The sequence below is a fragment of the Gekko japonicus genome, unplaced genomic scaffold (genome assembly GCF_001447785.1).
Source record: "Gekko japonicus isolate JY-2015 unplaced genomic scaffold, Gekko_japonicus_V1.1 scaffold65, whole genome shotgun sequence".
NCBI classification, from domain to species: domain Eukaryota; kingdom Metazoa; phylum Chordata; class Lepidosauria; order Squamata; family Gekkonidae; genus Gekko; species Gekko japonicus.
Window position 1 is genome coordinate 717744 of NW_015165832.1, and position 22305 is coordinate 740048.

Sequence of the window (22305 nt, forward strand, 5' to 3'; positions counted from 1 at the left end):
ACCATGCCGTCTCAGAATTCCAAATGTGATCTTAGACTCAAAAAGGTTGGGGACCCGAGTCCTAGAGCCTGGCCCCAGTGGGGTTTTGTGCTTAAGGCTGCTACAGTGAATAAGATGTCTTTGAACTATTTCTCTTTATCAATTACATTGAGCCTAAATGGGGGACAGTGCACAAATGAAGCAGTGCTGAAATGTCCCTATGGTAGAGAGAATGGTAGCACACTGCCAAAGAAGAACCCTGTTGGATCAGACTGAAGGTCCATGTAGTCCAGCACCGTTTTCAAAAGTAGTCACCATATCTGTCTAGAGCAGGTGTCAAACTCATTTGTTATGAGGGCTGGATCTGACATAAATCAGACCTTATTGGGCTTGGGCCATGTGTGTCACAAAATGTAGTGCCAGGTAGCAGAGATATAAACTTTATAAAGGACACAAACACAAAGTTTTTTTTTTAAACTTAAAATAAAAACATGCTTAAACATTAGCTCTGTAAACTGCAAACCTAATTTTGATTTCCTGAAATTCACCACAGAAATCTCATGCTCAAAAGTTCTGTGTCTAGGACCCAGGTTAAGAGAGTCTGGCGAAGCAAGCTATGATGCAGCAGCAGAACTGGAAGCAGGAGATGGCCAGTTCCACTGCAGGCCTGATGGAAGCCGTCTGGGGGGGCTGATGCAGCCCCCGGGGCCGCATGTTTGACACCCCAGGTCTACAGAATACTTAAAGTATTCAAACAAGGCATGGATATGAATAAAGCTACCTTATACCAAAGGAAAACACTGGTCTCTCTAACCCAGTGTTGTCAGCTCTGACTGGGAACAGTTCTCCAGGTGGAGAGAAGTCCAGCCTCAAGGAGGGCCAGGGCTTTTTCAACCCTGGCCCCTACCGGATAGAATGAGCTCCCATTAGAAATCAGGGCCCTGGCAATTCTGTAGAGCCTGCAAGACAGAGCTCTTCCACCTGGCCTTTAATTGAGGCAGCCTGCACCCAACTTCTGACTGGCCTCCCCTCCAGTGACCTCAGATCCGAATGGCCACCTGGGAACCAACTGCTTCTTGCTGAGAGCTGTTGAGGCACCAATCTTCTTATATTGATTGCTGCTTTGGATAGATTTAAGATATTTTAACTGTTAATTTGTTATACTGTGAATTTTATGATGGAACTCGCCCTGAGCTAGCTTGTGGGACGGGCGGGAATCAAATCGAATGAAATAAATACTTGAAAGCCAGCCTTTGTAAATTCCCTGATTTTAATCTGATGCCAACAAATTATTATGCTAGGACAATAATGGACAGACCCATGAATCCCCCTACATGGTATACATAGTATATAACATAGATTACTATGCTGAGAAAGTGAATTTGGTGTTAAATTGTTAAAATGTGAATCCAGTAAGTTTTCAGCGCTCGGCTCTATAAAGTATTCATAAGGCAATGTATCTGAGCTAAACATCTCAGCTTTGTAATTTAAGAAAGGCTTGCTCTTCCACTTAAACCAGTACCTCTGCTTCCATTAATGAAACTTCAATGCCTTCTGGCATGGGAAAAGAATGCAAGGACTCTGAATTACATTTGGAAAAAAATATTTTTTCTATGACGAGTTTAAGGATAAATCTTTCAAAATGTTTTCAACACAGAAATTATTTAGAAAATCTACAGTTTTGGCAAAAAATATCCTAACAAAATAGTATAAATTATCTTTAACACATTGTTATTGGAATGGTTTGTAAAAACACTGGGGATTAGGCCAATAGATAAAACAGAGAGTTTGTTATAGGGATGGACACTCACCTGCAGCTCTCTTGAAAGCTGTATTTGTTCATTACTGGAATCACTGGACTTGGCTGTCATTTGAAAACTTGAATTTAATTTTTTTTTGTTTTGGTTTAAAGGACTATATATTTAAAAAATAAAAACCCTCCTTCACATTTAGTCTTGAGGGTAAATGCTGCTGGGGGGGAAATTACCCTTTGCCACTCTTGTTTAAGGCAGCATCATTCCTTCTGCCTTTCATGGGAATATTTAGCTGCTGAGAAAGTCAGTAGCTGTGTCTTGAGTATTTAAGAAGCTGCCTTCACTAGTAAGATTATGAACTAAGAATTTCACCTGCTACTGTTCCTTTGACAGCATTCCCAAAGGATCAAATAGAATACTGTTTTTCCAAATGGCAACCCAGATACCTAAGGCTGAACAATGATCTCTATGCATCATCAGCAGTTCCATTAGCATTCAGAGGGGTACAAAAGGAGAAACACCCCAGACCCCAGGTACTTAAAAAAAACAATATTTCTACCATATAGGTACTTGTTAGATTACTTAGTAGCAGGGCTTTTTTGTAGAAAAAGCACAGCAGAAACTCATTAGCATATTAGGACACACCCCATGCATTTCCTTGGCTTGCCCGGGCAACCCACAGCTGTGGGGAGCCTGGCCAAGCCGGCTCTTGGAGGAGAGGCAATTTAAACTGCCTCCCTGATCCTTCCAGGGCCCCCCTTGGCCTGCCCGCCTCGGGAGTCGCCGGGGTGTGTGTGTCGCTCTCCAGGCCTTCCCTCTGTAGCCACGCACGCTGAGGTTTTGGCTGTGGGCATGGCCAACTCTGAAGCCAGCCGGAACTCCATTCATGTGCATTGCACATTCCTGCCCAAAAACAGACACATTATAGTCCTTGCAACATCCTTGTAAGGTAGGCTACTACCCTTTCCCCTAATAGGACAGCCGCGGAATAAAACAATATATATGCTCTTCTTTGTGATGACAAGCTTCAAAACTGTTAAAACAGCCACCGTGCTTTGCTGCCATTACATTTGCAAATGACCACTGTAATCTAGTATGATTTCAGAATTACCAGTGATATGCATAGGTGGATCAGTCAGATAAAAATAACTCTCCTGCCTGAAAATGTATTGAAATTGGTATTAACATCAAACATTCACAAGTTCATCTTCACTGAATTAAATAGATAGGGAACTGAGGTCAAGAAATTTATTTTATCTGAGAACAGAGCCAATTTGAGAGTTTATAGCTTTAGGTACATTCTTGAGATCCCTAAACCTGTAATATCTGCCTGGTAATATCAATTTTATTCAAAATCAGGCATTTAAAAAGGGATGCCTATACTATCTTCTTCATGCTAAGCTGCATGACCTCTCATGTCTATGCTCCATACAGAGTACTGCAGGATCACAGAGTTTATCACAGTTTATTTATGTGTTAATTCCCTGAAATGAGAATAAGGAATCCACATCTACTTGTCTCGAGTGTTCAGAGTGTGAAACCATCTTTAAAACCAGCTCTAAGGATGGAGTCCTCCTAATCCTTCTCTTGAAGTCAAACATGCGAACTTCAGTATCTACACCACACATCTGTGGTCATTACTTTTTGCCAGATGTTCTACAGTAATACATCTATCAGTTGAAGGTCATTTTATAATAGTACCAGATACCAAGCCAGTGTGCTATTATGGCCAAAGAATCATATTAGGATTTGGGAGACCCAGATTCAAATCACCACTCTGCCATGGAAGCTTGTTGGGTCACCATGGACTAGTCACACAATCTTAGCCTCACCTACATCACAGGGTTGAGGATAAAATGCAGAGTATGATGCAAGCTGTTACGGGCCCCCATTGGGCAGAACGGCGGGGCATAAATGAAGTAAATAAATACTATTCATGAAAATCATGGATATGTTTTTAAAGATCCCCTCTAAATGATCAATATACATAAGAAAGACATTCGTTTTACTTTGGGGTGTCTCCTAACATTCATTCTGGCATCTAATTCTAGGTCCTGCTTCCAAATCAGGATTTAATTTCTGTACTTGTTAACATAATATATATTAGGTCCAGTTTGTTGTCTGTACTGGCAGAAACTTGTTTGGAAGAGACTGGTGATGACATCCTATGTAGAAGTTATCACTGGTGATAACGGCCATATAGAAATAACGCTTCTAATAATTTAAATTTCATTATTTAATAAGCATTCCAATTCCCAAGCTTTTGCCACACATAAACTACAAAAGAAATTCCGTTGGACTGGAGAAGTAAAAGGCAATCAAGTGATTCACCAACCTGATCTGCAGTCTTTCAAATCCAGAATACAGCAGCATAGGCACCAATTTCAATTTCTGCCAGGAATTTCCAAAATAACAGCTAACCTCAGATGTGTAATTTCTAAAATTCACAATATTTGCATAGATACATATTACAGGTTTAGCTTTGACCAATTCTAACACAACATACAAAGCCATCGGTTCACATTAATGCAATACCCACAAGTTTTACTTACTCAATTTTTAATGTACAGGAAGTATTACTTCTGTAAGCACCCTTTTTCTTTCAGATGCAATGTGCAGTTATAAAATGAAGTAAAATTCTTGGAAATGCCAAAGGTCATTTATATTCTTTAAATTTGTACAATAGTTAAAAATAATTCTTTAATCCAGCAGCAAAGGTAACTTTGTAGATGGGAAAAGTGAACTAGATTACAATGGCAACACCAACATTAGAAAAATACCAAGATGTGTTTAAATTTTGTAAAGCTGTGATAGAAACAATGGTCAACACACTTGAGTGAACGAGGGACATTTTAACAAAAAGTTTTCAACAGCCAAACACTGCAGAGAGAGGGGCAAAAAGGGTGCCCAAAAGATCACATTGACACTAATGATGTTTTAAGTAATTGAAGACTAAAAAATAACCCTAAATGTACATCCACAATGTCCGATTCTAAATTTGACAGGATAAAATTATGATCATAGATGTTTTTTGTAAGTCATCATTTCCAGGAACCACAATTACAAAAACCAGGAGGTGCAGTTACACACCTCAGTGCAGGCCTAGAGTCCTGCACATAATTCATATCTAGAGGTTTATACACACAGGACTTGAATCAGCTTTCCCCTAAATCATTCTATAATGCTACTGTAAGTCTACATTTCCTTCAGTAAACACTTTATCTCTCATACACATTTTGCCCCACTTTAAAAGCATTCAGATGTAAAACTAGCAGAAGGAACTCAAAGGTGCATTTTAGCTTCATGTGTGAGAATGCTTGAAAAGGATGTACATGATCTGTAAATTGATTGTTATTAATGTAGGCAGCAACTGTACAGTGGGTGGTACAAACAAGATACTTTTGTCGCACGATTTACAATATCTCTATGAGTACCGTTACCAAAAAGACTGTTAGGAATGGCAGTAGATTAGCTAAATTAAAACAAGTTCTCTCACTGCTATATACTATCAATTTGGACACTATAACCTCAAAGAAAAGAATCCTTAAATTTCTGACTATTGAAAGGATGAATCAAGCCTTGGACACTTCTGAAGCAGGTGAATGGTGGTCTCAGCTGCAGACAGGATGCTTAGTATCTGACTGACCCAGGCAAATAAATACAATCAGTTATTCACTGCCCAGAACTTGCTGGAACTGAATCAGAACGATGTAGCTTTTTTCTGAGCTCTGAATGTTTGACAAGCCTTTCTCAGTCATGATTGTCTTTGCCTGACAAATGTAAGGCATAGCAGGAAAAGAATCCAAACAGAACCCCAGACAAGGTTCAAGCTCAGTCTTTTGGTCAACATGAAGGAACAATGACTAATTCTAAAGATGAGCTCTAATAGTTTTAAAAAAATTCTCTTTGCTTACTTAAACTCAGATACAGAAGAGATGTTACACTGCCATCTGGAATAATCATGAAAATAAACCCACTAGTTCCCTTTCCCAAAGTTGCCTGAAATGTTCCCTGATGACAGAATTTTGGGCTGCACAGCAATCTGCAGCCCAAGAATATCAGTCCTAATTTTATGGTAGGACTTCAGCGTGATGCATGGCTCATTACCCACCACATGGCTAGATTATGCAAAGCGAGCATGAATGCTCTTTGCATTATTTATACTTGTCACAGCTTCTCCAGATCACAACTGGTGTCACCTCAGCATAAAATTATTCTAATTGAATACACAACCTTAATTACACTTTCATGGGTTGGATCCAGCCTCCCACAAACTGAAGAAGCTAGTGGAAGCAGACCTCCTGCATCTGACATTCTCCCAGATCACCTTAAAGCGACTAAGGTATGGGAGACCCTTGAAGAAAATGGGTCTCAGGAATCTTGCGTGAAAGGGAGGGCATTTTGTCAGATTTCCCCTTTGCCACGTGGCACAGTCTTAAAAGCTCCTTTAATCCACAGCACCAGCTTTACAGGGGGCTGCTAGGAGAAGATGAAATATCTATTTTTGCCAATTCCTTCCATTCCCAGGTTTGTATCCAACCCAAAAGTTCTAGGTCTTTAAATCTGATGACTGGTACTTTCTAATAAAAATTTCTGCCATGCGTAATACTTAGTTATACGAAGGTATAACATAACCTTGAAAATATTTACATAATCATTGAGACAAACTGAAGCTCATTCATATTCTAGCGATATGTGGTCAGGCAAAGATGTTGTAACTTCCTTAAGAACCATGAACACATAGCCTGGTGAACTAAGTAACTAATAAGTAGTTCTCATTTCCCAATGCAATTAATAGTGTTTGTGGAGCAGAAATTATTCTAATTCACATGAGGGGGAAATGGCCATCTCTTCAATCCAGCAAGGACATTATGCATACATCTTGCTCAGAAACAACATAAAATTCTCCGGGCTTGACTGCTGTACCCAACATCCTGCCATATACACAGTTCTCAGTGCTGCCCCAAACTGTATGCACAGCCCCACACAGATGATCGGCAATCAGCACCAATGCCACATGGAAACAGGAGACAATCTTCTTGGTAGACATCTGAAGATACTGTTATCTGTGAGTTGACGCCATATATTAACAACCTGAATACCCTTAGGAATGTAAGATCTTTTAAAGTTTTAGAGAACATGCTCTGAAGTCTATTTCACTGCTAAGCTTACATAAATCACTGAAGATATGTTAAAAGAATACATTTTTTAAAAACAAGTTTTATTTATCTTGCTTAGATCTGTAACTGCTGGATGTAGTTTCCCTTAAAAGGGAAAACCAACCCAAACACATACTGGTGCTTTTCAACAGAGAGCAATTTAAGAGGGCAGCAGCAGGGATTCAAGATTTTTTAAAACCTTCAGAATGCAGAAAGGAAAGAACATGTGACCAAAAGTGTTATGAATATCCATTAATTTTCCATCAGTACCTGCATAAGTTATTTAGGTGATAATACAGCAAGATCAAGTATTAGCGACAGACAATGTGCAAGTCATAAGGAAAGATAGAATACCGATCCTTACAAGTGTCATTGCTATCCAAGAAATGTGTTTGGGAGAGAGCTCTAACACTTCACATTGGAAATAGAGGTGGCAATCCAGATTACATCTTCTGTTTCTTACAGGAATTTTTAAAGTGCCAATCAAAGCCTAATTTGGGGTTTGCAGATTTATATCAACAGTAACATAAAACAAGTAATGCATCCCTCTGCCACAGCAAGTCAGGCCTCATAGGAAAACGCTGCAACTAAGGGTGTGCATAAACTGTCCATCAGGTTATCTAGTTGTGGTAGAGGCATTGTAAGTGTTCAGTGCTTCAGTCTAGCAAAAAAAGCTGAAATGTAGTTGCTATTAACTCACGATTTGCTTCTCTGATTTTCCTTTTGTGAAAGTTTAAATACACCAATTAGGGATTTGTAGATGTTTATCCAAATTTGCAGCACAGCTAGAGAGCATCAATTGAGTCAGTTATTGGTCATTTCTGCCTGTTAACAACTGAGATTTTCATTACTCTGAAACTGCTAATTTTGCTTTTAATCAGAGCAAGGGTAAAAATTCTGAAACTCATGTGCAAGGCTCAAAATGACGCTTAGGCTAGAACATGCAGAGTAAACGTCGTTTCTTTCCATATCCAGGTAATATAAAGTTGACAACTGTAGTCCTGTCTTTATGGGCAATGAAAATAATCCCTTTACTATGAACTTCCTAAAAAGGAGAACAAAGAGATAACTCTTCTGGTAACATGTATGGTACACTGGCCAGTATGTTTTTGGCGTTTAAATGTAATCCCGTGAATTAGTTTAATTCACTTGCTGAGCATTCATTTGAGGCATCCCTCTGTTGGGTCTCGGGGGCCCTCCACGACCTAGAACATAAAAATAGCATTTTATTTTTTTTATCAAATGGGACCATTTGGTATTCAGAATGGCTCTCTCCCCCAGTATATTTGTCTCATGACAAGAGATAACACAAAGAGATCTGATAACCGTTCATTCAACCAGAGGAAGATAAGATTTTGTATACATGAAAGATAAGCAAATTGCACACCAAATGCTAGTCATTTTACTACTAGCAATAAACCCAAGACTATGCTTTCAAAAATTATTCAACCATAAATTGAAATGTAGTTAGTAAAGCCCAGTTTTCTGCACAAGTTTAAGAGGTATAACTACTAGTACAGACCAACAGTAGACATCCTCTCCCCCAGCAACATCTACCAGTGAAATATCAATGTGCCAGCAAACAAACGAGAAGAGGGGAGGAGACGACGGTTGTACTGGACCAGACTGAGCCCCTGTGGCTGGATGGATTCAAGACATCGTGATGGGCATTAAGTCCCCTTCTCCATCACTGCTAGCACTTCACGGGCATGTATGCTTGGACAGAGAACCAGCCTTGTATCCAGCATGTGTGCCAGGGGTTGTCTACCTCCAGTATACAGAAATGTTGCTGGACCAGCCCCAGAGAAGAACAAAAAGGCAATCCTTTATCAGACTAACTTCCAGTCATGTTTCAGAATGCAGCTTTGTGATAATGAAAGTTATCAGAAATTCCTGTAACTTCCTGCTGCTGTCTGCAGCTTTTTTAAAATAAGTACTGACAACCACATTTGCACTGTAAGACCTGAAATTCAGCTGTTTACTGAACTCATGAAGAGCTGAACATAAACAGCTGAGCTGCTAGAGATAATTAAGCTTAATCCAGTCATGTAATAGCACTATGGAGTTCCCCACCTTGCCTGAACAGCATGAAGAGTACTGCCTCCTTTATCACCTCTCCAAACCTTCCTCTGTGCCAACCTGACTCCTGTGAGCAGGTGCTGCATCCTGCCCAAGACTAAGTCAAGCCCACTGCTTTATTTAGCACTGAAGTACTGGCACATTTAAATATATATACACAGCAAACAGGATAAAACAGGAAAGATTTAAATTTCTAATATCCTTATATTAAAATGCAGCAAAATTTATGTACCATACACACACACACATACAAAAACAGAACTCCACAAAGGCTACAAGTAACACAGCATCTTTATTAAAACTCAAGTAGCAATAGCAAGATACAAATGCAGCAATTATTGGGGCTGAAAAGGGGATAAGAGCCTGCCAAACCATTTCACCGGTATAAGTGCACGCCTAACTGGGTAAGCTTACATTTTTCAAGACTTATTTGTGTGAAGAGTACAAAATAACCAAGTAGCCTTAAATATAAAGCTCAGCAGGCAAATTTATTCCATACACAGCTCAAAAGTTAATTAGCAGCTTCCAACAAATGGCTTGGAAATTTAAAAGTATTTGAAATGAAATATAGAATATGTTCCCTTTAGTCTGCAACCATCTAGAATTTCTCCAGGTGTATATCAGAAATTCATCATTTGAATATTACCTCGAGGGGCTCCCCGAGGACCACTTTGTCCAGAGCCACGTTTGAAATTCTGTTGATATCCATCCTGAAATAAATCAGAAGACCAAATACTACTTTAACAAAGTTGTTTTAAAAGATTTTTAATACTTCACAGGCGCCATACGTCATCCCTGGCTGGGATCTAAAAGCCGACATGTGGTGTTCCACAGCCCCTTCTTCCAACTGCTTTCTCTATACTCTAGCTGCCCTTAAAAAGCCAGGGAATCCTCCTCATTAGGGTTGCCAACTAGAGACAAATGCCCTGTTCCTTTAATGGACACTTAATGTGTGGAAATGGGCAGCCAAAGCTTTTCATGGCACAGCGGTCAATATCTTCACTTAGCATCCTATTAAACCTCTATTAAAAGGACAGGACATTTTTTTCTCCAGGGAGTTGGAGCCCTACTCCGGACTAGTATTTGGAAACATGTGAAGTGATGCTGCTGGGTACATTTTGTTTAGCAGTAAGCACATTAACACTCATGTGCACATACAAAAGCACTTATCAGTCACACATGGATCTCTTCAGATCCCAGCAAGTGATCTGAAATAATTGCGTCTAATAAAGCAGAACAGAACACAGAAAATATTAAAGACCTGGCCTATTTTCAACTTATGAGAAAACTGCTGCTTACCAAGAACAAAGAAGGTTTAAACAGTTAATATAAAAAACTATGAAGCTGGTATAGCACAGTGACTGAAGAGAACTGAGCTATGATCCAGGAAGTCCCTGGTTCAAATACTGCCTTAGCAACCTTAGGTAAAGCATTCTCTCACCTTCACTCCCCACCCTCCCCGTACAGAAACAACAGTACTGATCTACCCCCTGGTGATGGAAAGTGTCGTCAAGTCACAGCTGACTTATTGCTACCCCAGAGGGTTTTCAAGGCAAGAGACATTCAGAGGTGGTTTGCCATTGCCTGCCTCTGTGTCACGACCTTGGTATTTCCTTGGTGCTCTCCCATCCAAATACTAGCCAGGGCCAACCCTGCTTAACTTCCGAGATCTGAAGAGATAAAGCTATCCTTGGTTATCCAGGTCAGGGTGATCTACCCCAGTGGGTTGTTAAGGATTATAATACAACAACTGGGAACCCACAAGGACTTGTGGTAGGCATCTCATTTCCCCCTTCCCCACTAATTCCTGTTTCCCTTCCCTGAAAGCCCCATAGCCTCTCCCTTTTTCCTTCCTTCTCTCCTTCTAGGTTTGCCAACCTCTAGTTAGGGCCCGGAAGTGTCCTGGAATAATAACAGATCTCCCAGCTACAGAAATCAGTTCCACCATAAGGGCTGCCAGCTCCAGGATGGGAAATTCCTGGAAATTTGGAAGAGAAGCCTTGGAAGGGTGAAGTTTGGGGAGGGAAAAGACCTCAACAGGGTATAATGCCACAGACTCCAAGCTCCAAGGGAACTGATAACTGTCATCTGGAGAGAAGCTGTAATTCTGGTTGACCTCCAGCCCTCACCTTAAGATTGGCAACCCTAGTTCCCCTGGATGAACTGGCAGCTTTGAAGGGTGGGGTCAATGGCATTATATCCCCCTGAAGTCCCTCCCCAGGCTCAACCCCCCCAAAACTCTAGAAATTCCCTGACCTGAAGGTGGCAACCTTTATCTCTTTCCCACCAAACACCCAACCTGCCTTTATCTGCCCTTCTGTCTTAAGCTTTCCCCCTCCTCTGGCAGCCTCTGGCTTGGAAAACTGTGGCCTAGTTGTGTGGTGCCAGCTGCTAGGTCAGGCCCACTTGCATGGGTAGGAACCCTCAAGGGCTTGTCTGGTGGCACCTCACTTTCCCGACACTAACCTCACTTTGCCGACGCTATTGCCTGTTTCCCTGCCTCATTCTCTCCTTCTCAGCCATTCACCAGATAAGTAGTTTTATCTGCCTCCCATTTTCAGCTGTATTTATTTTTTATTTACTTCATTTATACTCCACCCTTCTCCACAGGGGGAACTAAAGCAGCTTACATTATTCTCTTCTCCTCCTTTTAATCTGCACAACAGTCCTGTGATAGGTTAGGCTGAAAGTAAGTGACTGGTCCAAAATCACTTACTGAAGTTCTTAACTGCTACAACCACACTTGCTTCATAGGGTGGCTGCTGTTGAACAGTATTGTTATTATTCTCATCATCATCATCATCTGGCAGTGTGTGTAGTATAGCCAGAAGATCCTAAGATTGTCTGGCAGCCACACGTTCTATCTCTTTTAATGTTATGCACCACTACATGGCGAGCTAGGCTTGTTTTTAAGGCAAGAAGACATTTCAGAGGTGGTTTGCCATTGCCTGTTACGACCCTGGTATTCTTTGGAGGCCGCCCTTCCAAATACTACCCAAGGCCGACCCTGTTTAGCTTCCGAGATCTGATGAGATTGGGCTTGCCTGGGCTATCCAGGTCAGGTCTGTTGAACAGTAGCGGGCAGCCAGACCTAGCTGAGTCGTGCACGTCAGGTGGTATCAAGTCATCTGGAGGTTGCTGCCAGGCCTACCGTTTCCAACCTCCAGGTGGGATCTGGAGATCTCCCAGAATTACAACTGAACTCTAGACACAGAGATCTGTCCCCTGGAGAAAATGACTGCTTTGGAGGATGGACTCTATGGCATAATATCTGGCTGAGACCTCTCCTCACCCCACACCCATCCCTCCTCAAACTCCATCACAAAATCTCCAGGAATTCCCCAACTTGGAACTGGCAACCCTAGCTAGGTCTGGCCCTGAGAAGTCCTCCCCCAAAGGCAAAAATAGGCCTGGAAAGAGATTTGCCCCCTCACCCTGCCTTTTTCCTCGCATAAACCTAGTCTGAAAAACTGTGGTTGCCTAAGCAACAGGCACTGTGAGAATCCATTTCTTAAAGCTACATGCATTCCTTTTATCATTTTTGGCTTTTTAAAAAAACCAATGCATTTTTTTTTTTAGATTTCACATTTTTCTGCAAACCTGGGGCCCTTTTCAGATTTGTAGAAAGGATCTGTCTTGCACATTCACAGCTCCAGTCATCAGATTTAAGTACCCAAAGATTGATCGTCTTCACTATTAGAACGTAAAATAAGCTGCATTAAGAGCAAAAGTGCTAAATAAACATAAATGATTATTATTACTATTACATTCAGGATATGAATTCCTTACCAAATTAAACTTGTACATAAGAAATTCATAAACTGTCAAAAAAAACCCAACCCAGATTGAACACTTTCACAAAAACTTTTATTCCAGTAAAGAAGTTTTTTCTTAGTTCAGTCAACTTACCCGCTGGTAGTTGGAATAGTCTCGAGGAGCATTAAATTGTGCCTGTGTGTAACCACTATTTGGAGTGTTGGAAAATGAAGGGCGGTAGCCATCATACCCTCCTAAAAATCAGGATGAAAAAACCTTATTGAAAAGTATTGCACACCTTATGAGGTGAATATATTCAACAGGATAGTAATATTCAATAAAGAAAAAGTAATCCATGTGTTACACCACAGATTAGGGAAAAACTGCAGCACTTGGGAAGTTCATTTGCCAGTAAACTTTTTATATACATGGCAACCATAACAACATTCCTCACATATGGAGTATGCTAAGCATTCATGATGAAGCGCAGGATGGCAGGAAGTCAGAGTCTTTCTGGGTTTATGCCACACAATCCTCTTTTACACAAAATTAGTGGACAAGTTTTTTACTGCACCTAGGCTCCTGTGTGCCATTCAATGTCTTCAATACTGTTCAAGATTTTCACACTGTATATTTACATTTAGCAAAGCTATTATTTTGACGTAATTTAAGAATGGGAGGCACCAAAAACAATCCCACCAAGTGTCATAGTCTGAATAAAAGAAAGACTTGCTTTTGTAAACCAAGGAAGCAACAAACCCTGAAAAAAGATGCAGTTGTTTAGCAGGTTGTAAATGTGGGGAAGTCAGTTTCATACTACATTATGTTAAACTCTATTGAAACAGCTTTGTTAGTTCCTTTGCATCTTTTACTGTCATTCTCCCTTCCTCCCCCCTTTACTCATTGAAAAGCAAATAAGAGCAAATGCAGCACAAGCTTAGACCACACTGCAATATCCTTTTTTTAAAAAGTTAAAGCATGCCAATATATTGCTTAAGCTTCTAGACATTTTGCATTTCTGAAACACATTCAGAATTAGTCTCAAAAGGTTTTTAAGTTTTTACCTCTAAACCCATTGGCTGGTCCCCTGTATCCATTCATTAAGCCTCGAGTGCCGCGTGATCCACCACGAGACACTCCCCGGCTGTTATAATAAGGCTGACTGTTACGTGGGAACCCAGTATTCTGTTGTGGAGGCTGCTGGTGGTTACCTGCCACTTGATGGGACTGGTCCGGGGAACCATGGTAGGTGCCAACCACTAAAATGAAAGAACCAAGAAAGTACAAGGTTGGTATTTATAACTGCAGTTTCCTAAAGATTCAAAGAATATCAAGCTAACTCACCAATATACTCTGCTTAAGAGCCACCAAGTAGGACAGTAAATGTTTACCTACCTAAAGAAAGATTGTTTACATAATTAAATCCAACATGGCAGTCTGAATTACCTAAACATGGTAGAATGTTCTCTAAACTACATAGGGCTTAGCTTTAACATAACACCAACATATTTAACACTGTTACTCTAAATTACTTTTCATTTAACAACAGAGGGATAAGTCATTTTGTTTGATGCGGCATACACCAACATCAACTGATCAATTGCACACTATAGTATTTTCCCGTTTATGCATCCCTTAAAAATTGTAAAATTGCTTCTTCTCACCATACGTCTACTAAATTTTATTCAAATTGAAGTTCTTAGCTATCATTTGTTTTATTTGATCTACATCTGTCGAAAATTGTTTTTAGAACTAAACATTTAGGCTTCATATTTCACAGGTGTACCTGTCTGGAGCTGCTGTTCTTGCTGAAGTTCTGATTGCTCTACTTGATGAGGCTGACTGGAGAAAGACTGGTTGTAACTTGTCTGGTACTGATTTTGTTGCTTTAAGGTTTCTGGCTCATTGACAGGAGGAACAGGTGCATTCATGTTAAATACCTACATGAAAAATAAATAGGACCCTGTGATACATTCACAGTATACTCCTTCTCACTAAACACTCTTGTGGAACTCATTAAAAGTTAAGTGCCTTGAAAACTTACTCATGACACAATTAATCATTGCTTTTCAGGATGCTGACTTCCAAACATGCTCAGTATTCGTTTTATACTTACTGTCTGCATGGACTGGAATGGAGCTGCATTGACATTGATTCCACTGCTATGCAAAGGTTTGCTAGTGGCAGCCTGGAATACCTGAGGCTGGGATGCAGCTGGAAGCGGTGATGTTGTTGGTGTCTGGTCTGCATTTAAAGTTATTGAAGCCTGGCAAATAAATTGAGACTGATGTTAGTGATATCAAGGGATGCTACATTGTGAAGTCAAGGCAATCGCTCAGCAAGGATTCCTAAGGCAAAGATATTCTCCATGGCTTCTAATACCCAACATTTACTGTCCTACACCATGGGGAAGGAATTACTGGAAGTCTCTTTCCCATTACCTTTGAAGCTCATATTAATGTGGGGGAAATAAGATCTTGAGAAGGTCACACTATCTGAAAGTGTTTTTCCTGTGTGCAAACTTAAATGTGCATTTCTGAAATAAATGCTTTTAATAAAAGGAGTGTATAATATCAGGAGACACAAACAAATGTAAATATACATATAATCCAGAAAAATGACTAAGCAAATGATACCTGGAGTAAAAATTAAAAGCCTGATATGCTAGTTTTTCCATTAGAGGGCCACACATTACCTTCACCTATAATTGCAGAAATGCAATATGTGCACCCTTGCCAAACAAACTTAAGTCTCATAACTTGCCTGAATCTGGTCAATTGATTCTTTCTGAGGCCGCTGCTCTGTTGAATGAGAAGGTTGGTACATGGGCTGGGATGCTGTATATCCCTCACTTGTGGAAGAAACCAAAGGGACCTGTCAAAGTTTTAAGATTTAGCCGAAACTCCTGCCAGGACCTCTGGGTAAATCCTTTATATTAATTCACGAGGCTTTGCGAACATCTATGCTAGCAACATTCTTCAGCATTAATTTAATCATTGTTAGAAACACTGAAAGGGTGGGATTGAGAAGGTAATCATGCCTCCTAGTACATAAACACAAAAGTCTTATTTTAACAGTTTTAGCAAATTCAGATTGTTTGTTTGAACTGAATCCTCTTGCTGTAGCAGTTATTTGCTCACCTCCTCACAATCAAGTCTTTGGGTAACAAATGATTTTTATCTCCCACCTGCCTTTTATGCTGTCTGCTTTTTTACCACTGTGTATACTGACTGTTTTAAATTACTAATGATTTTTGCTGCTATTTTATAGTTTGTTTAGCCTACAATATTTTATTGGTTTTTTTCAATTGTCTTTTATGAGTTTTATGTTGTTACATGCTTTGCACGAATAAAAAATGACCACACACACACCTTTTTTGATGACATACCATAAAAAAACCTACTCTTGTATTGGACTACTGTAAATCTTAAATAAATAATAATAGCTAAATAAGCTGTAACAGGAATACGAGTATCTAAAGCTGGTTCTGACATCTGGACCCAGAACAATATTCTTTATGTGATGGGGTAGGACTGGGCATGGAGAGCATGTTTGCACATTATCACACACAAGGGTCTGCATGAACTGGTGAAACAAGCTTATGAGAATGCACAAGATATGCAATATGTGCAATTTTTTCCTGGATCAAAAGCAGTAGAAAAACCATACAAACTGAACAAATTGTTTATCTACTTATATGCATGACTGCACAGCTCACATAAGACAACACTCTCACAGTGTTGAGCACATGCACTCCTAAAGCACAGTTCCGACTCCCAATATGTGCACGTTATTGCCATGTGTCTGATGGCTGAACCAAGCTGAAGTCTAATAATTCATTCAAGGGACATGAATTGACTAGTATGGGGACCACAATTATATAATTCAGTGCATCAACTTTGTAAAACGAATCAATAAGCAAACTTTCCTGTTACTAATATAATATAAAATGTCAGCTTCCATCTTTTCCGGAGCTTGGGTTTCTCAATCCTTTATAGATTAATCTCGTGGTTTAGTTGAACCCCTAATTTGAGCCTAATTTGTTAGATCAGTAAAGTATTTAAATTACTGCTACAGCAGAAATAGCTGAGGAAATACAATGAGAAGATAACTGGTAGTACAGAACAGTTTCAAACATACTTCAGAGGTTTTTTGTACATTTTTTTTAAAGAAGTCTTAGAACAAGCAGAGGATAACCTGTGTTTCTAATGTAACTATTTGCCTATGTTGCTAGACATAATGTTACAAAGTATTTACCAAAGAGACAGGCAGGGCAAACTGGAAAATGGACTACAAGTTCAGCAAACATGCAAGGACATCTAATATTTCCATTATTATGTAATAATGCCATTAAAATTTGCCTGGGCCTACCACATGGAACTCCATCCACAAATTATGTTGCAAGTGGCCACCCATATGGGTAGTGCTTATATGAAGCAGGCCTTAGTCTTCATTTGATTTGACTAGAAAGAAATGCACATTAATTTCCATCTTGAACAGAATGCAGAACAAAATTATTCCCAAGAACTGGTATACTGATCAATACTGCCAGTTCGTAAGGATTGTGCAGTAATCATGTAACAACCCACTCAGATTTGTTCCATAATGGATATCAAGATATCATACTCTGAATGTCAACATATAAACAGCAAATCTGTTATTCCTCGCACAAGGCTCTCTAAATATTTGTGTCCTTAATTATTTTACTTCCCTATAGAAATAACAAAAAGAATGTGATCTCCAATAAGCAAATCTTATAATCTCAATTAGTGGCTTTGCATAAATTTTCTACGACAGGAACGTGAAAGACTCTGAAATTAAGCTTCATTTAGTATTCAAGGACTTGCCCACCTATAAACACTAGATTTAAGCTATCGTCTCAATGTTTAAGATTTACCATACACACACACAGAGAGAGAGACATAGTATGGAAGGTACTCTTCTTACCTGCGTAGCTTCAGGCTGCACAGGAACCTGGGTAGGCTGAGCAAGTCTGGATTCACTATGAACTGGAAATACAGTAATATTAGCCTTATTAAGAGTCTGTATGTGATTAACTACTGCTCTTCTGTATGCTTAGTTCTAATATATTTCTGCTGTAGAAGATTACACGAGAATAATATACTTTAATTCTTAAACTCAACTAACAGCTGCAAAATCAGCTAATTATATCAGGCTCTTCACAACTAGTAACTGCATGGTTTTTGATGAATATTCCTAAAACTATTACAATGGCAAAGCCATTTCTCAGATTATGAACAACCGTTCAGTTTAGGTTACTTGAAAACACAAGTACAAGACTATTTCTATGTATACCTCTTTTTCTCCCCAACAGGGTCCAAAGCAGCTTACATCTTTCTCTTGTACTCCATTGTATCTTAACAACCACCATGCTACAAGGCACATGAGGCTAAGTGGCCCAAGGTCACCCAGCAAGCTTCCATGGCAGAGTGGCAATATCAGCCTGGGTCTTCCAGGTCCTAGTCAAACACTATAACCATTACATCATGTACTAATGCACTACACTACAGATAGTTCTACCACTTTTCATGAAATAACAAAAGCTAAATTCATTAGAAGATTTAAATACATATTTGCTATCACCAGAGTTAGTTTTCTGAATATTTAGCAATTTGGCATACTAGAATTATGTTGAATCGTTGCCATACTCTAACAAGGTACAATTCACCATTACAAACCTGGAGGGCAAACCATCTGTGGCATGTCCAAGTTTTGTGCTGGATTCATAGGCTGGGCTGAAACAATAGCAGGATCAAGCGCCTGGTTGTCAAATTCCAGCATGGAGTCCTAGATAATTAAGATAAGACTCAAGCATGTTACACTAGAAGTAAAGTCCCTTCCAGAGTAATAACTAGCCAGGTGCTCAACTTTGACTGAAATCAGTGGGAATTAAGTGAAACCTTTTCTGTTTTTTCTACATGATGGACTGATGTTAAGAAATGGATCTTTCTTGCCTGTGCCTTCCTGTGCCTCCCTCCAAAAGACTTGGTGCTTGGGGGGGGAGGGGAGGAAACAGTGGGAAGGCTTCTAGTGTCCTGGCCCCACTGGTGGACCTCCTGATGGCACCTGGTATTTTTGGCCACTGTGTGACAGAGTGTTGGACTAGATGGGCCATTGGCCTGATCCAACATTGGCTTCTCTTATGTTCTTATGACTCTTGACACGAATAAAATGTGGTGCAGCATGAGAGACAGCTGGTTGAAGAGGATGGCCATGGAAATCATAGAACCCTTTTCCCATGCAATAACAGAACTGTCTCCCACTAGCTCAAGTGCTGATTTGGATCCAGCCCACTGAGCATCTGTGAAGAAACTACATACCTGCATGAAGTTGTAGGGGCCTTGCATTTGTGCCATAAGGTCTTGTACTCGTTGCCTCCTAACAAGAGGATCGGCTTGGGCCACAGTAGAAAGCGTATGGGGATCTGGAACTGGAGGAGATGCAGCCTGTGGTTGTTGCTGGAGTGAATTTACTACCTACATCAGATGACATCAGAAGTGGCCAAAACATGACAGTTCATCAGAAGGTTTAATACTGGTCCATTATTATGAGCAAACCGCTAAATTCACAATATATATAAGAAAATAACTTCTTGCAGTGGTATTAAACATCTCAAATCAAACAATTTTGGCAAGCCTCTCTTTAAAATTACCTAGAACCATGAAGAAGGAACACAAGGTTGATTCTGAGATTAAGTGCTACTTCTTTATCTTAGCTAAAGATAGAAACAAGTAAGAGGTGAAGGTCGCTAAAAGTCAAAGGTACAGAAACTAGGAAGTCTGATGCCAGGACTGCAGTTTATCTCAAGGCTGGGTGGGCTTGCTCACACGCTTGAGTCTGGTCATAATAATGACCAAAAGAGCATTTACCCCAAGGAACTGGCAAATAACCCTATATATTCTTCTCCAATCTTTTTAATTATTATTTAGATTTCTGAATCACCCAGTCCTGCTACTGCCTTACAGGCCCTGTGGAAATGCATAAGATCCCGCAGGGCCCTGGTGGTGTTTGGCAGAGAGTTCCACCAGGTCCGATCAACACTGATTGCTTGGATGAGCATGTCCATCCTGCATACTTTCCTAGTACTCCAACCTTTTTGGTGGGTGAACACCCTTATACACTGCAACAACAACTACTCATATGATAAGGCAACCGATCTGGTGCTTCCTTGGTACACAAACTCATTACTATACTTTTAAGCATGCCTTTCCCGGTTGCTTTCTGGACATTTCCATTCATTATTACTTTAATGGTAACAAGTTTAATAACTCTCTTTGAATTAAGAGCAGTACTAATTTAGTAGATATGAAGCAGCCAGCCATTCTAGGGGAGCAAATCCTCATGGCTTGCTTTCAATGGCTTGGATCTTAAGCTTTGCTTCCAGTGTGACCCTCGTTGTCTGTTGCAGAGATGACCCACTACTGATGAGTGCTTTTTATTGAGATTTTGGTTCGCCGAAAGACTCTAATCTTGTGTGAGTGGAAACTCCTAGCACTTGGAGGTACAGTCTTTGCAGCAGAGGGCAAGGCTTAAGATACAAGCCAAAATTAGCTGCTATTAGTCTATCTCAAATTATTTAGCATCTAAAGACATGATTCATGTCTGTATGCTACATGCATTAAGCCAAGACATACAGGTTAAGATATTCAGGGAATCGTCATGACTACATACTACCTCCAATCTGCAGAACTAAATTATAAAACACATATAAATTCAAAATTAGCATTTCAAGCAGCAGAGGACTGGAACGAACACTGCACAGTACAAATAAAAAGCACAGATAATATTACATTTGTGATATAATTTGTATTTATAGTCCACAGAGCTTTACTTGATTCAAATGTAGCTCCACTGCTCTCAACAATCAGAATTTAAAATACATAGTTCTTCCAAAACTTTCATATACACACAAAGCTACCATGCAACCTTATGAAACTCTTAAGTGACAGAATTTCTTAAAGAGAAATAACCAGTTTGAAGAGGAATAGCCTTGAAACTACAGATGTCAAATGCTTTCAGCTTTTAGGAGTATATTTGCTAATTCTGTGTGTAATCCCAGTGCCAATACAACTGGGCAGAACAAAAAGACTAGAAATCTGTTCCAGCAGGATGGCACTTGCACCTTCTCTTCTCCCAGGCTGAAACATTTGAGACAACGGTGGGCAAATATGTTAGTTTCTATTCTAAGTTAACGTGATCAAAGTTTCATCTTCATCCACACTAGAAAAAGGCCTTCTCAGCCTAAATTGATACATTACTTCCAACTGACATCAAAACAATCTGAAGAGTGAGCAGGTTGTCTGTTGTCAATGGAAGAATGCAGAAAAACTTCAATAACTATCAGCAACTGCATGCCTAAATATTATGCTTTCAAACTAGTACTGGAAAACCTTATGAGCTAATTTCAAAATCCTTCAGATTTTCACTATAAGGATTACCTCATTTGAATCTATATACCTGGAACGATTAACTTTTGACTATATATATTCTATAAAGTTCAGCTCACACTAGCTACACCATAAACTTGTTTAGATTATAGCTGCATACCAGTTATGACAAGGGAATGAAAATGATGGCAACTTTACCTACAGCATACAGAACACCTTACCTCAACAGTTTCAACTGTCCACTCATCTACCTGTTCCTTCTCACTACTGCTGAACTGAGTCTCTGCCATGAACTGTCTGTTTACATACTAAAATAAAAGTAAGAGAGTACAACAGTAAGACAGCAGCATTCACTTTTAAAAGGTGACTACAATCTTTCCACTCAACAATACCTCTGTTGATTCAACTTCACTGGGTTCAGTGTATTCTTCTGTTGGTTCTGGCTCTACAAAGAGAACAGATCTTTTTAGGCAAACTGTATTAAACATATTTATATTATATATTGTGTTGTAAACTGCCCTGAGCCCTGCTCCCAGGAAAGGGCAGCCTAAAAATGTAATCAAATCAAGTAAATAAAAAGAAATAATACCCCCTTCTGTATTTTAGACTATGAAAAAGTACATCCCATTTTGCTCAACATTTTTGGAAACACAGCTGTGACATCATTTGTACACCAGTTAAGAACAATAAACTAATTTTAGCATTAACGTATGTTTGTAAGTCAAGTTGGTTCCCATGTAACTGTGCCTACAACAGTTTAAATTGAAAGCCAGCAGGTGTTTATGAATTGGCATCCTTATTTAGTAGCAGAAGAATAAACTCTGTCCTTTTTTGCAACCATCAGAATGAGTATTTGTATGAAGTGCACTTTACTTTGAATAAGAGTAAATCAGGTGTCCAAGGCAAGGAGTTAAGAATTCAGAATCTATATATCTAATAGCCAAGTTGCCCCCGGAGTGCGGATCGCTAAATCAGCGCTCCGGGGGCACTTGGGGGGGAGGGGGAGGTTTGTGCACACATGGGCCAGTCCCCACGTGCACAAAAATGCTAAAAGTAGAAAAAAAATTCGGAGGGATGTTTAAATCCCCCTGAAAGTGCAAGAACGTTCCATGCGCATGCGCACTGAACGCTCTGTAGCTGACCTCGCCGCCTCCTCGGAACCGGCCGGCC

The 22305-nt window shown here is 39.8% G+C and overlaps 1 protein-coding gene across 4 annotated transcripts in view; it reads right to left on the bottom strand.

Annotated features, from left to right (window-relative positions):
• Nucleotides 1-6952: 6952 nt before the first annotated feature.
• The window catches only part of CAPRIN1 (cell cycle associated protein 1), a 39015-nt gene continuing 23662 nt past the window's right edge, over nt 6953-22305 (bottom strand). The window contains exons 8-19 of one of the 4 annotated variants that reach the window (XM_015410873.1): nt 21528-21580; nt 21357-21443; nt 19069-19224; nt 18427-18535; nt 17675-17736; nt 15491-15601; nt 14844-14993; nt 14514-14667; nt 13939-13986; nt 12881-12981; nt 9618-9681; nt 6954-8097 (exon numbers count right to left, since the gene is read on the bottom strand). In XM_015410873.1, the coding sequence (XP_015266359.1) occupies nt 8033-8097; nt 9618-9681; nt 12881-12981; nt 13939-13986; nt 14514-14667; nt 14844-14993; nt 15491-15601; nt 17675-17736; nt 18427-18535; nt 19069-19224; nt 21357-21443; nt 21528-21580 (1160 nt within the window). In that variant the 3' untranslated portion in view covers nt 6954-8032. Of the gene's footprint in view, nt 8098-9617; nt 9682-12880; nt 12982-13791; nt 13987-14513; nt 14668-14843; nt 14994-15490; nt 15602-17674; nt 17737-18426; nt 18536-19068; nt 19225-21356; nt 21444-21527; nt 21581-22305 lie in introns of all 4 variants that reach the window. The other 3 variants (XM_015410869.1, XM_015410872.1, XM_015410871.1) reach the window with 3 other exon arrangements.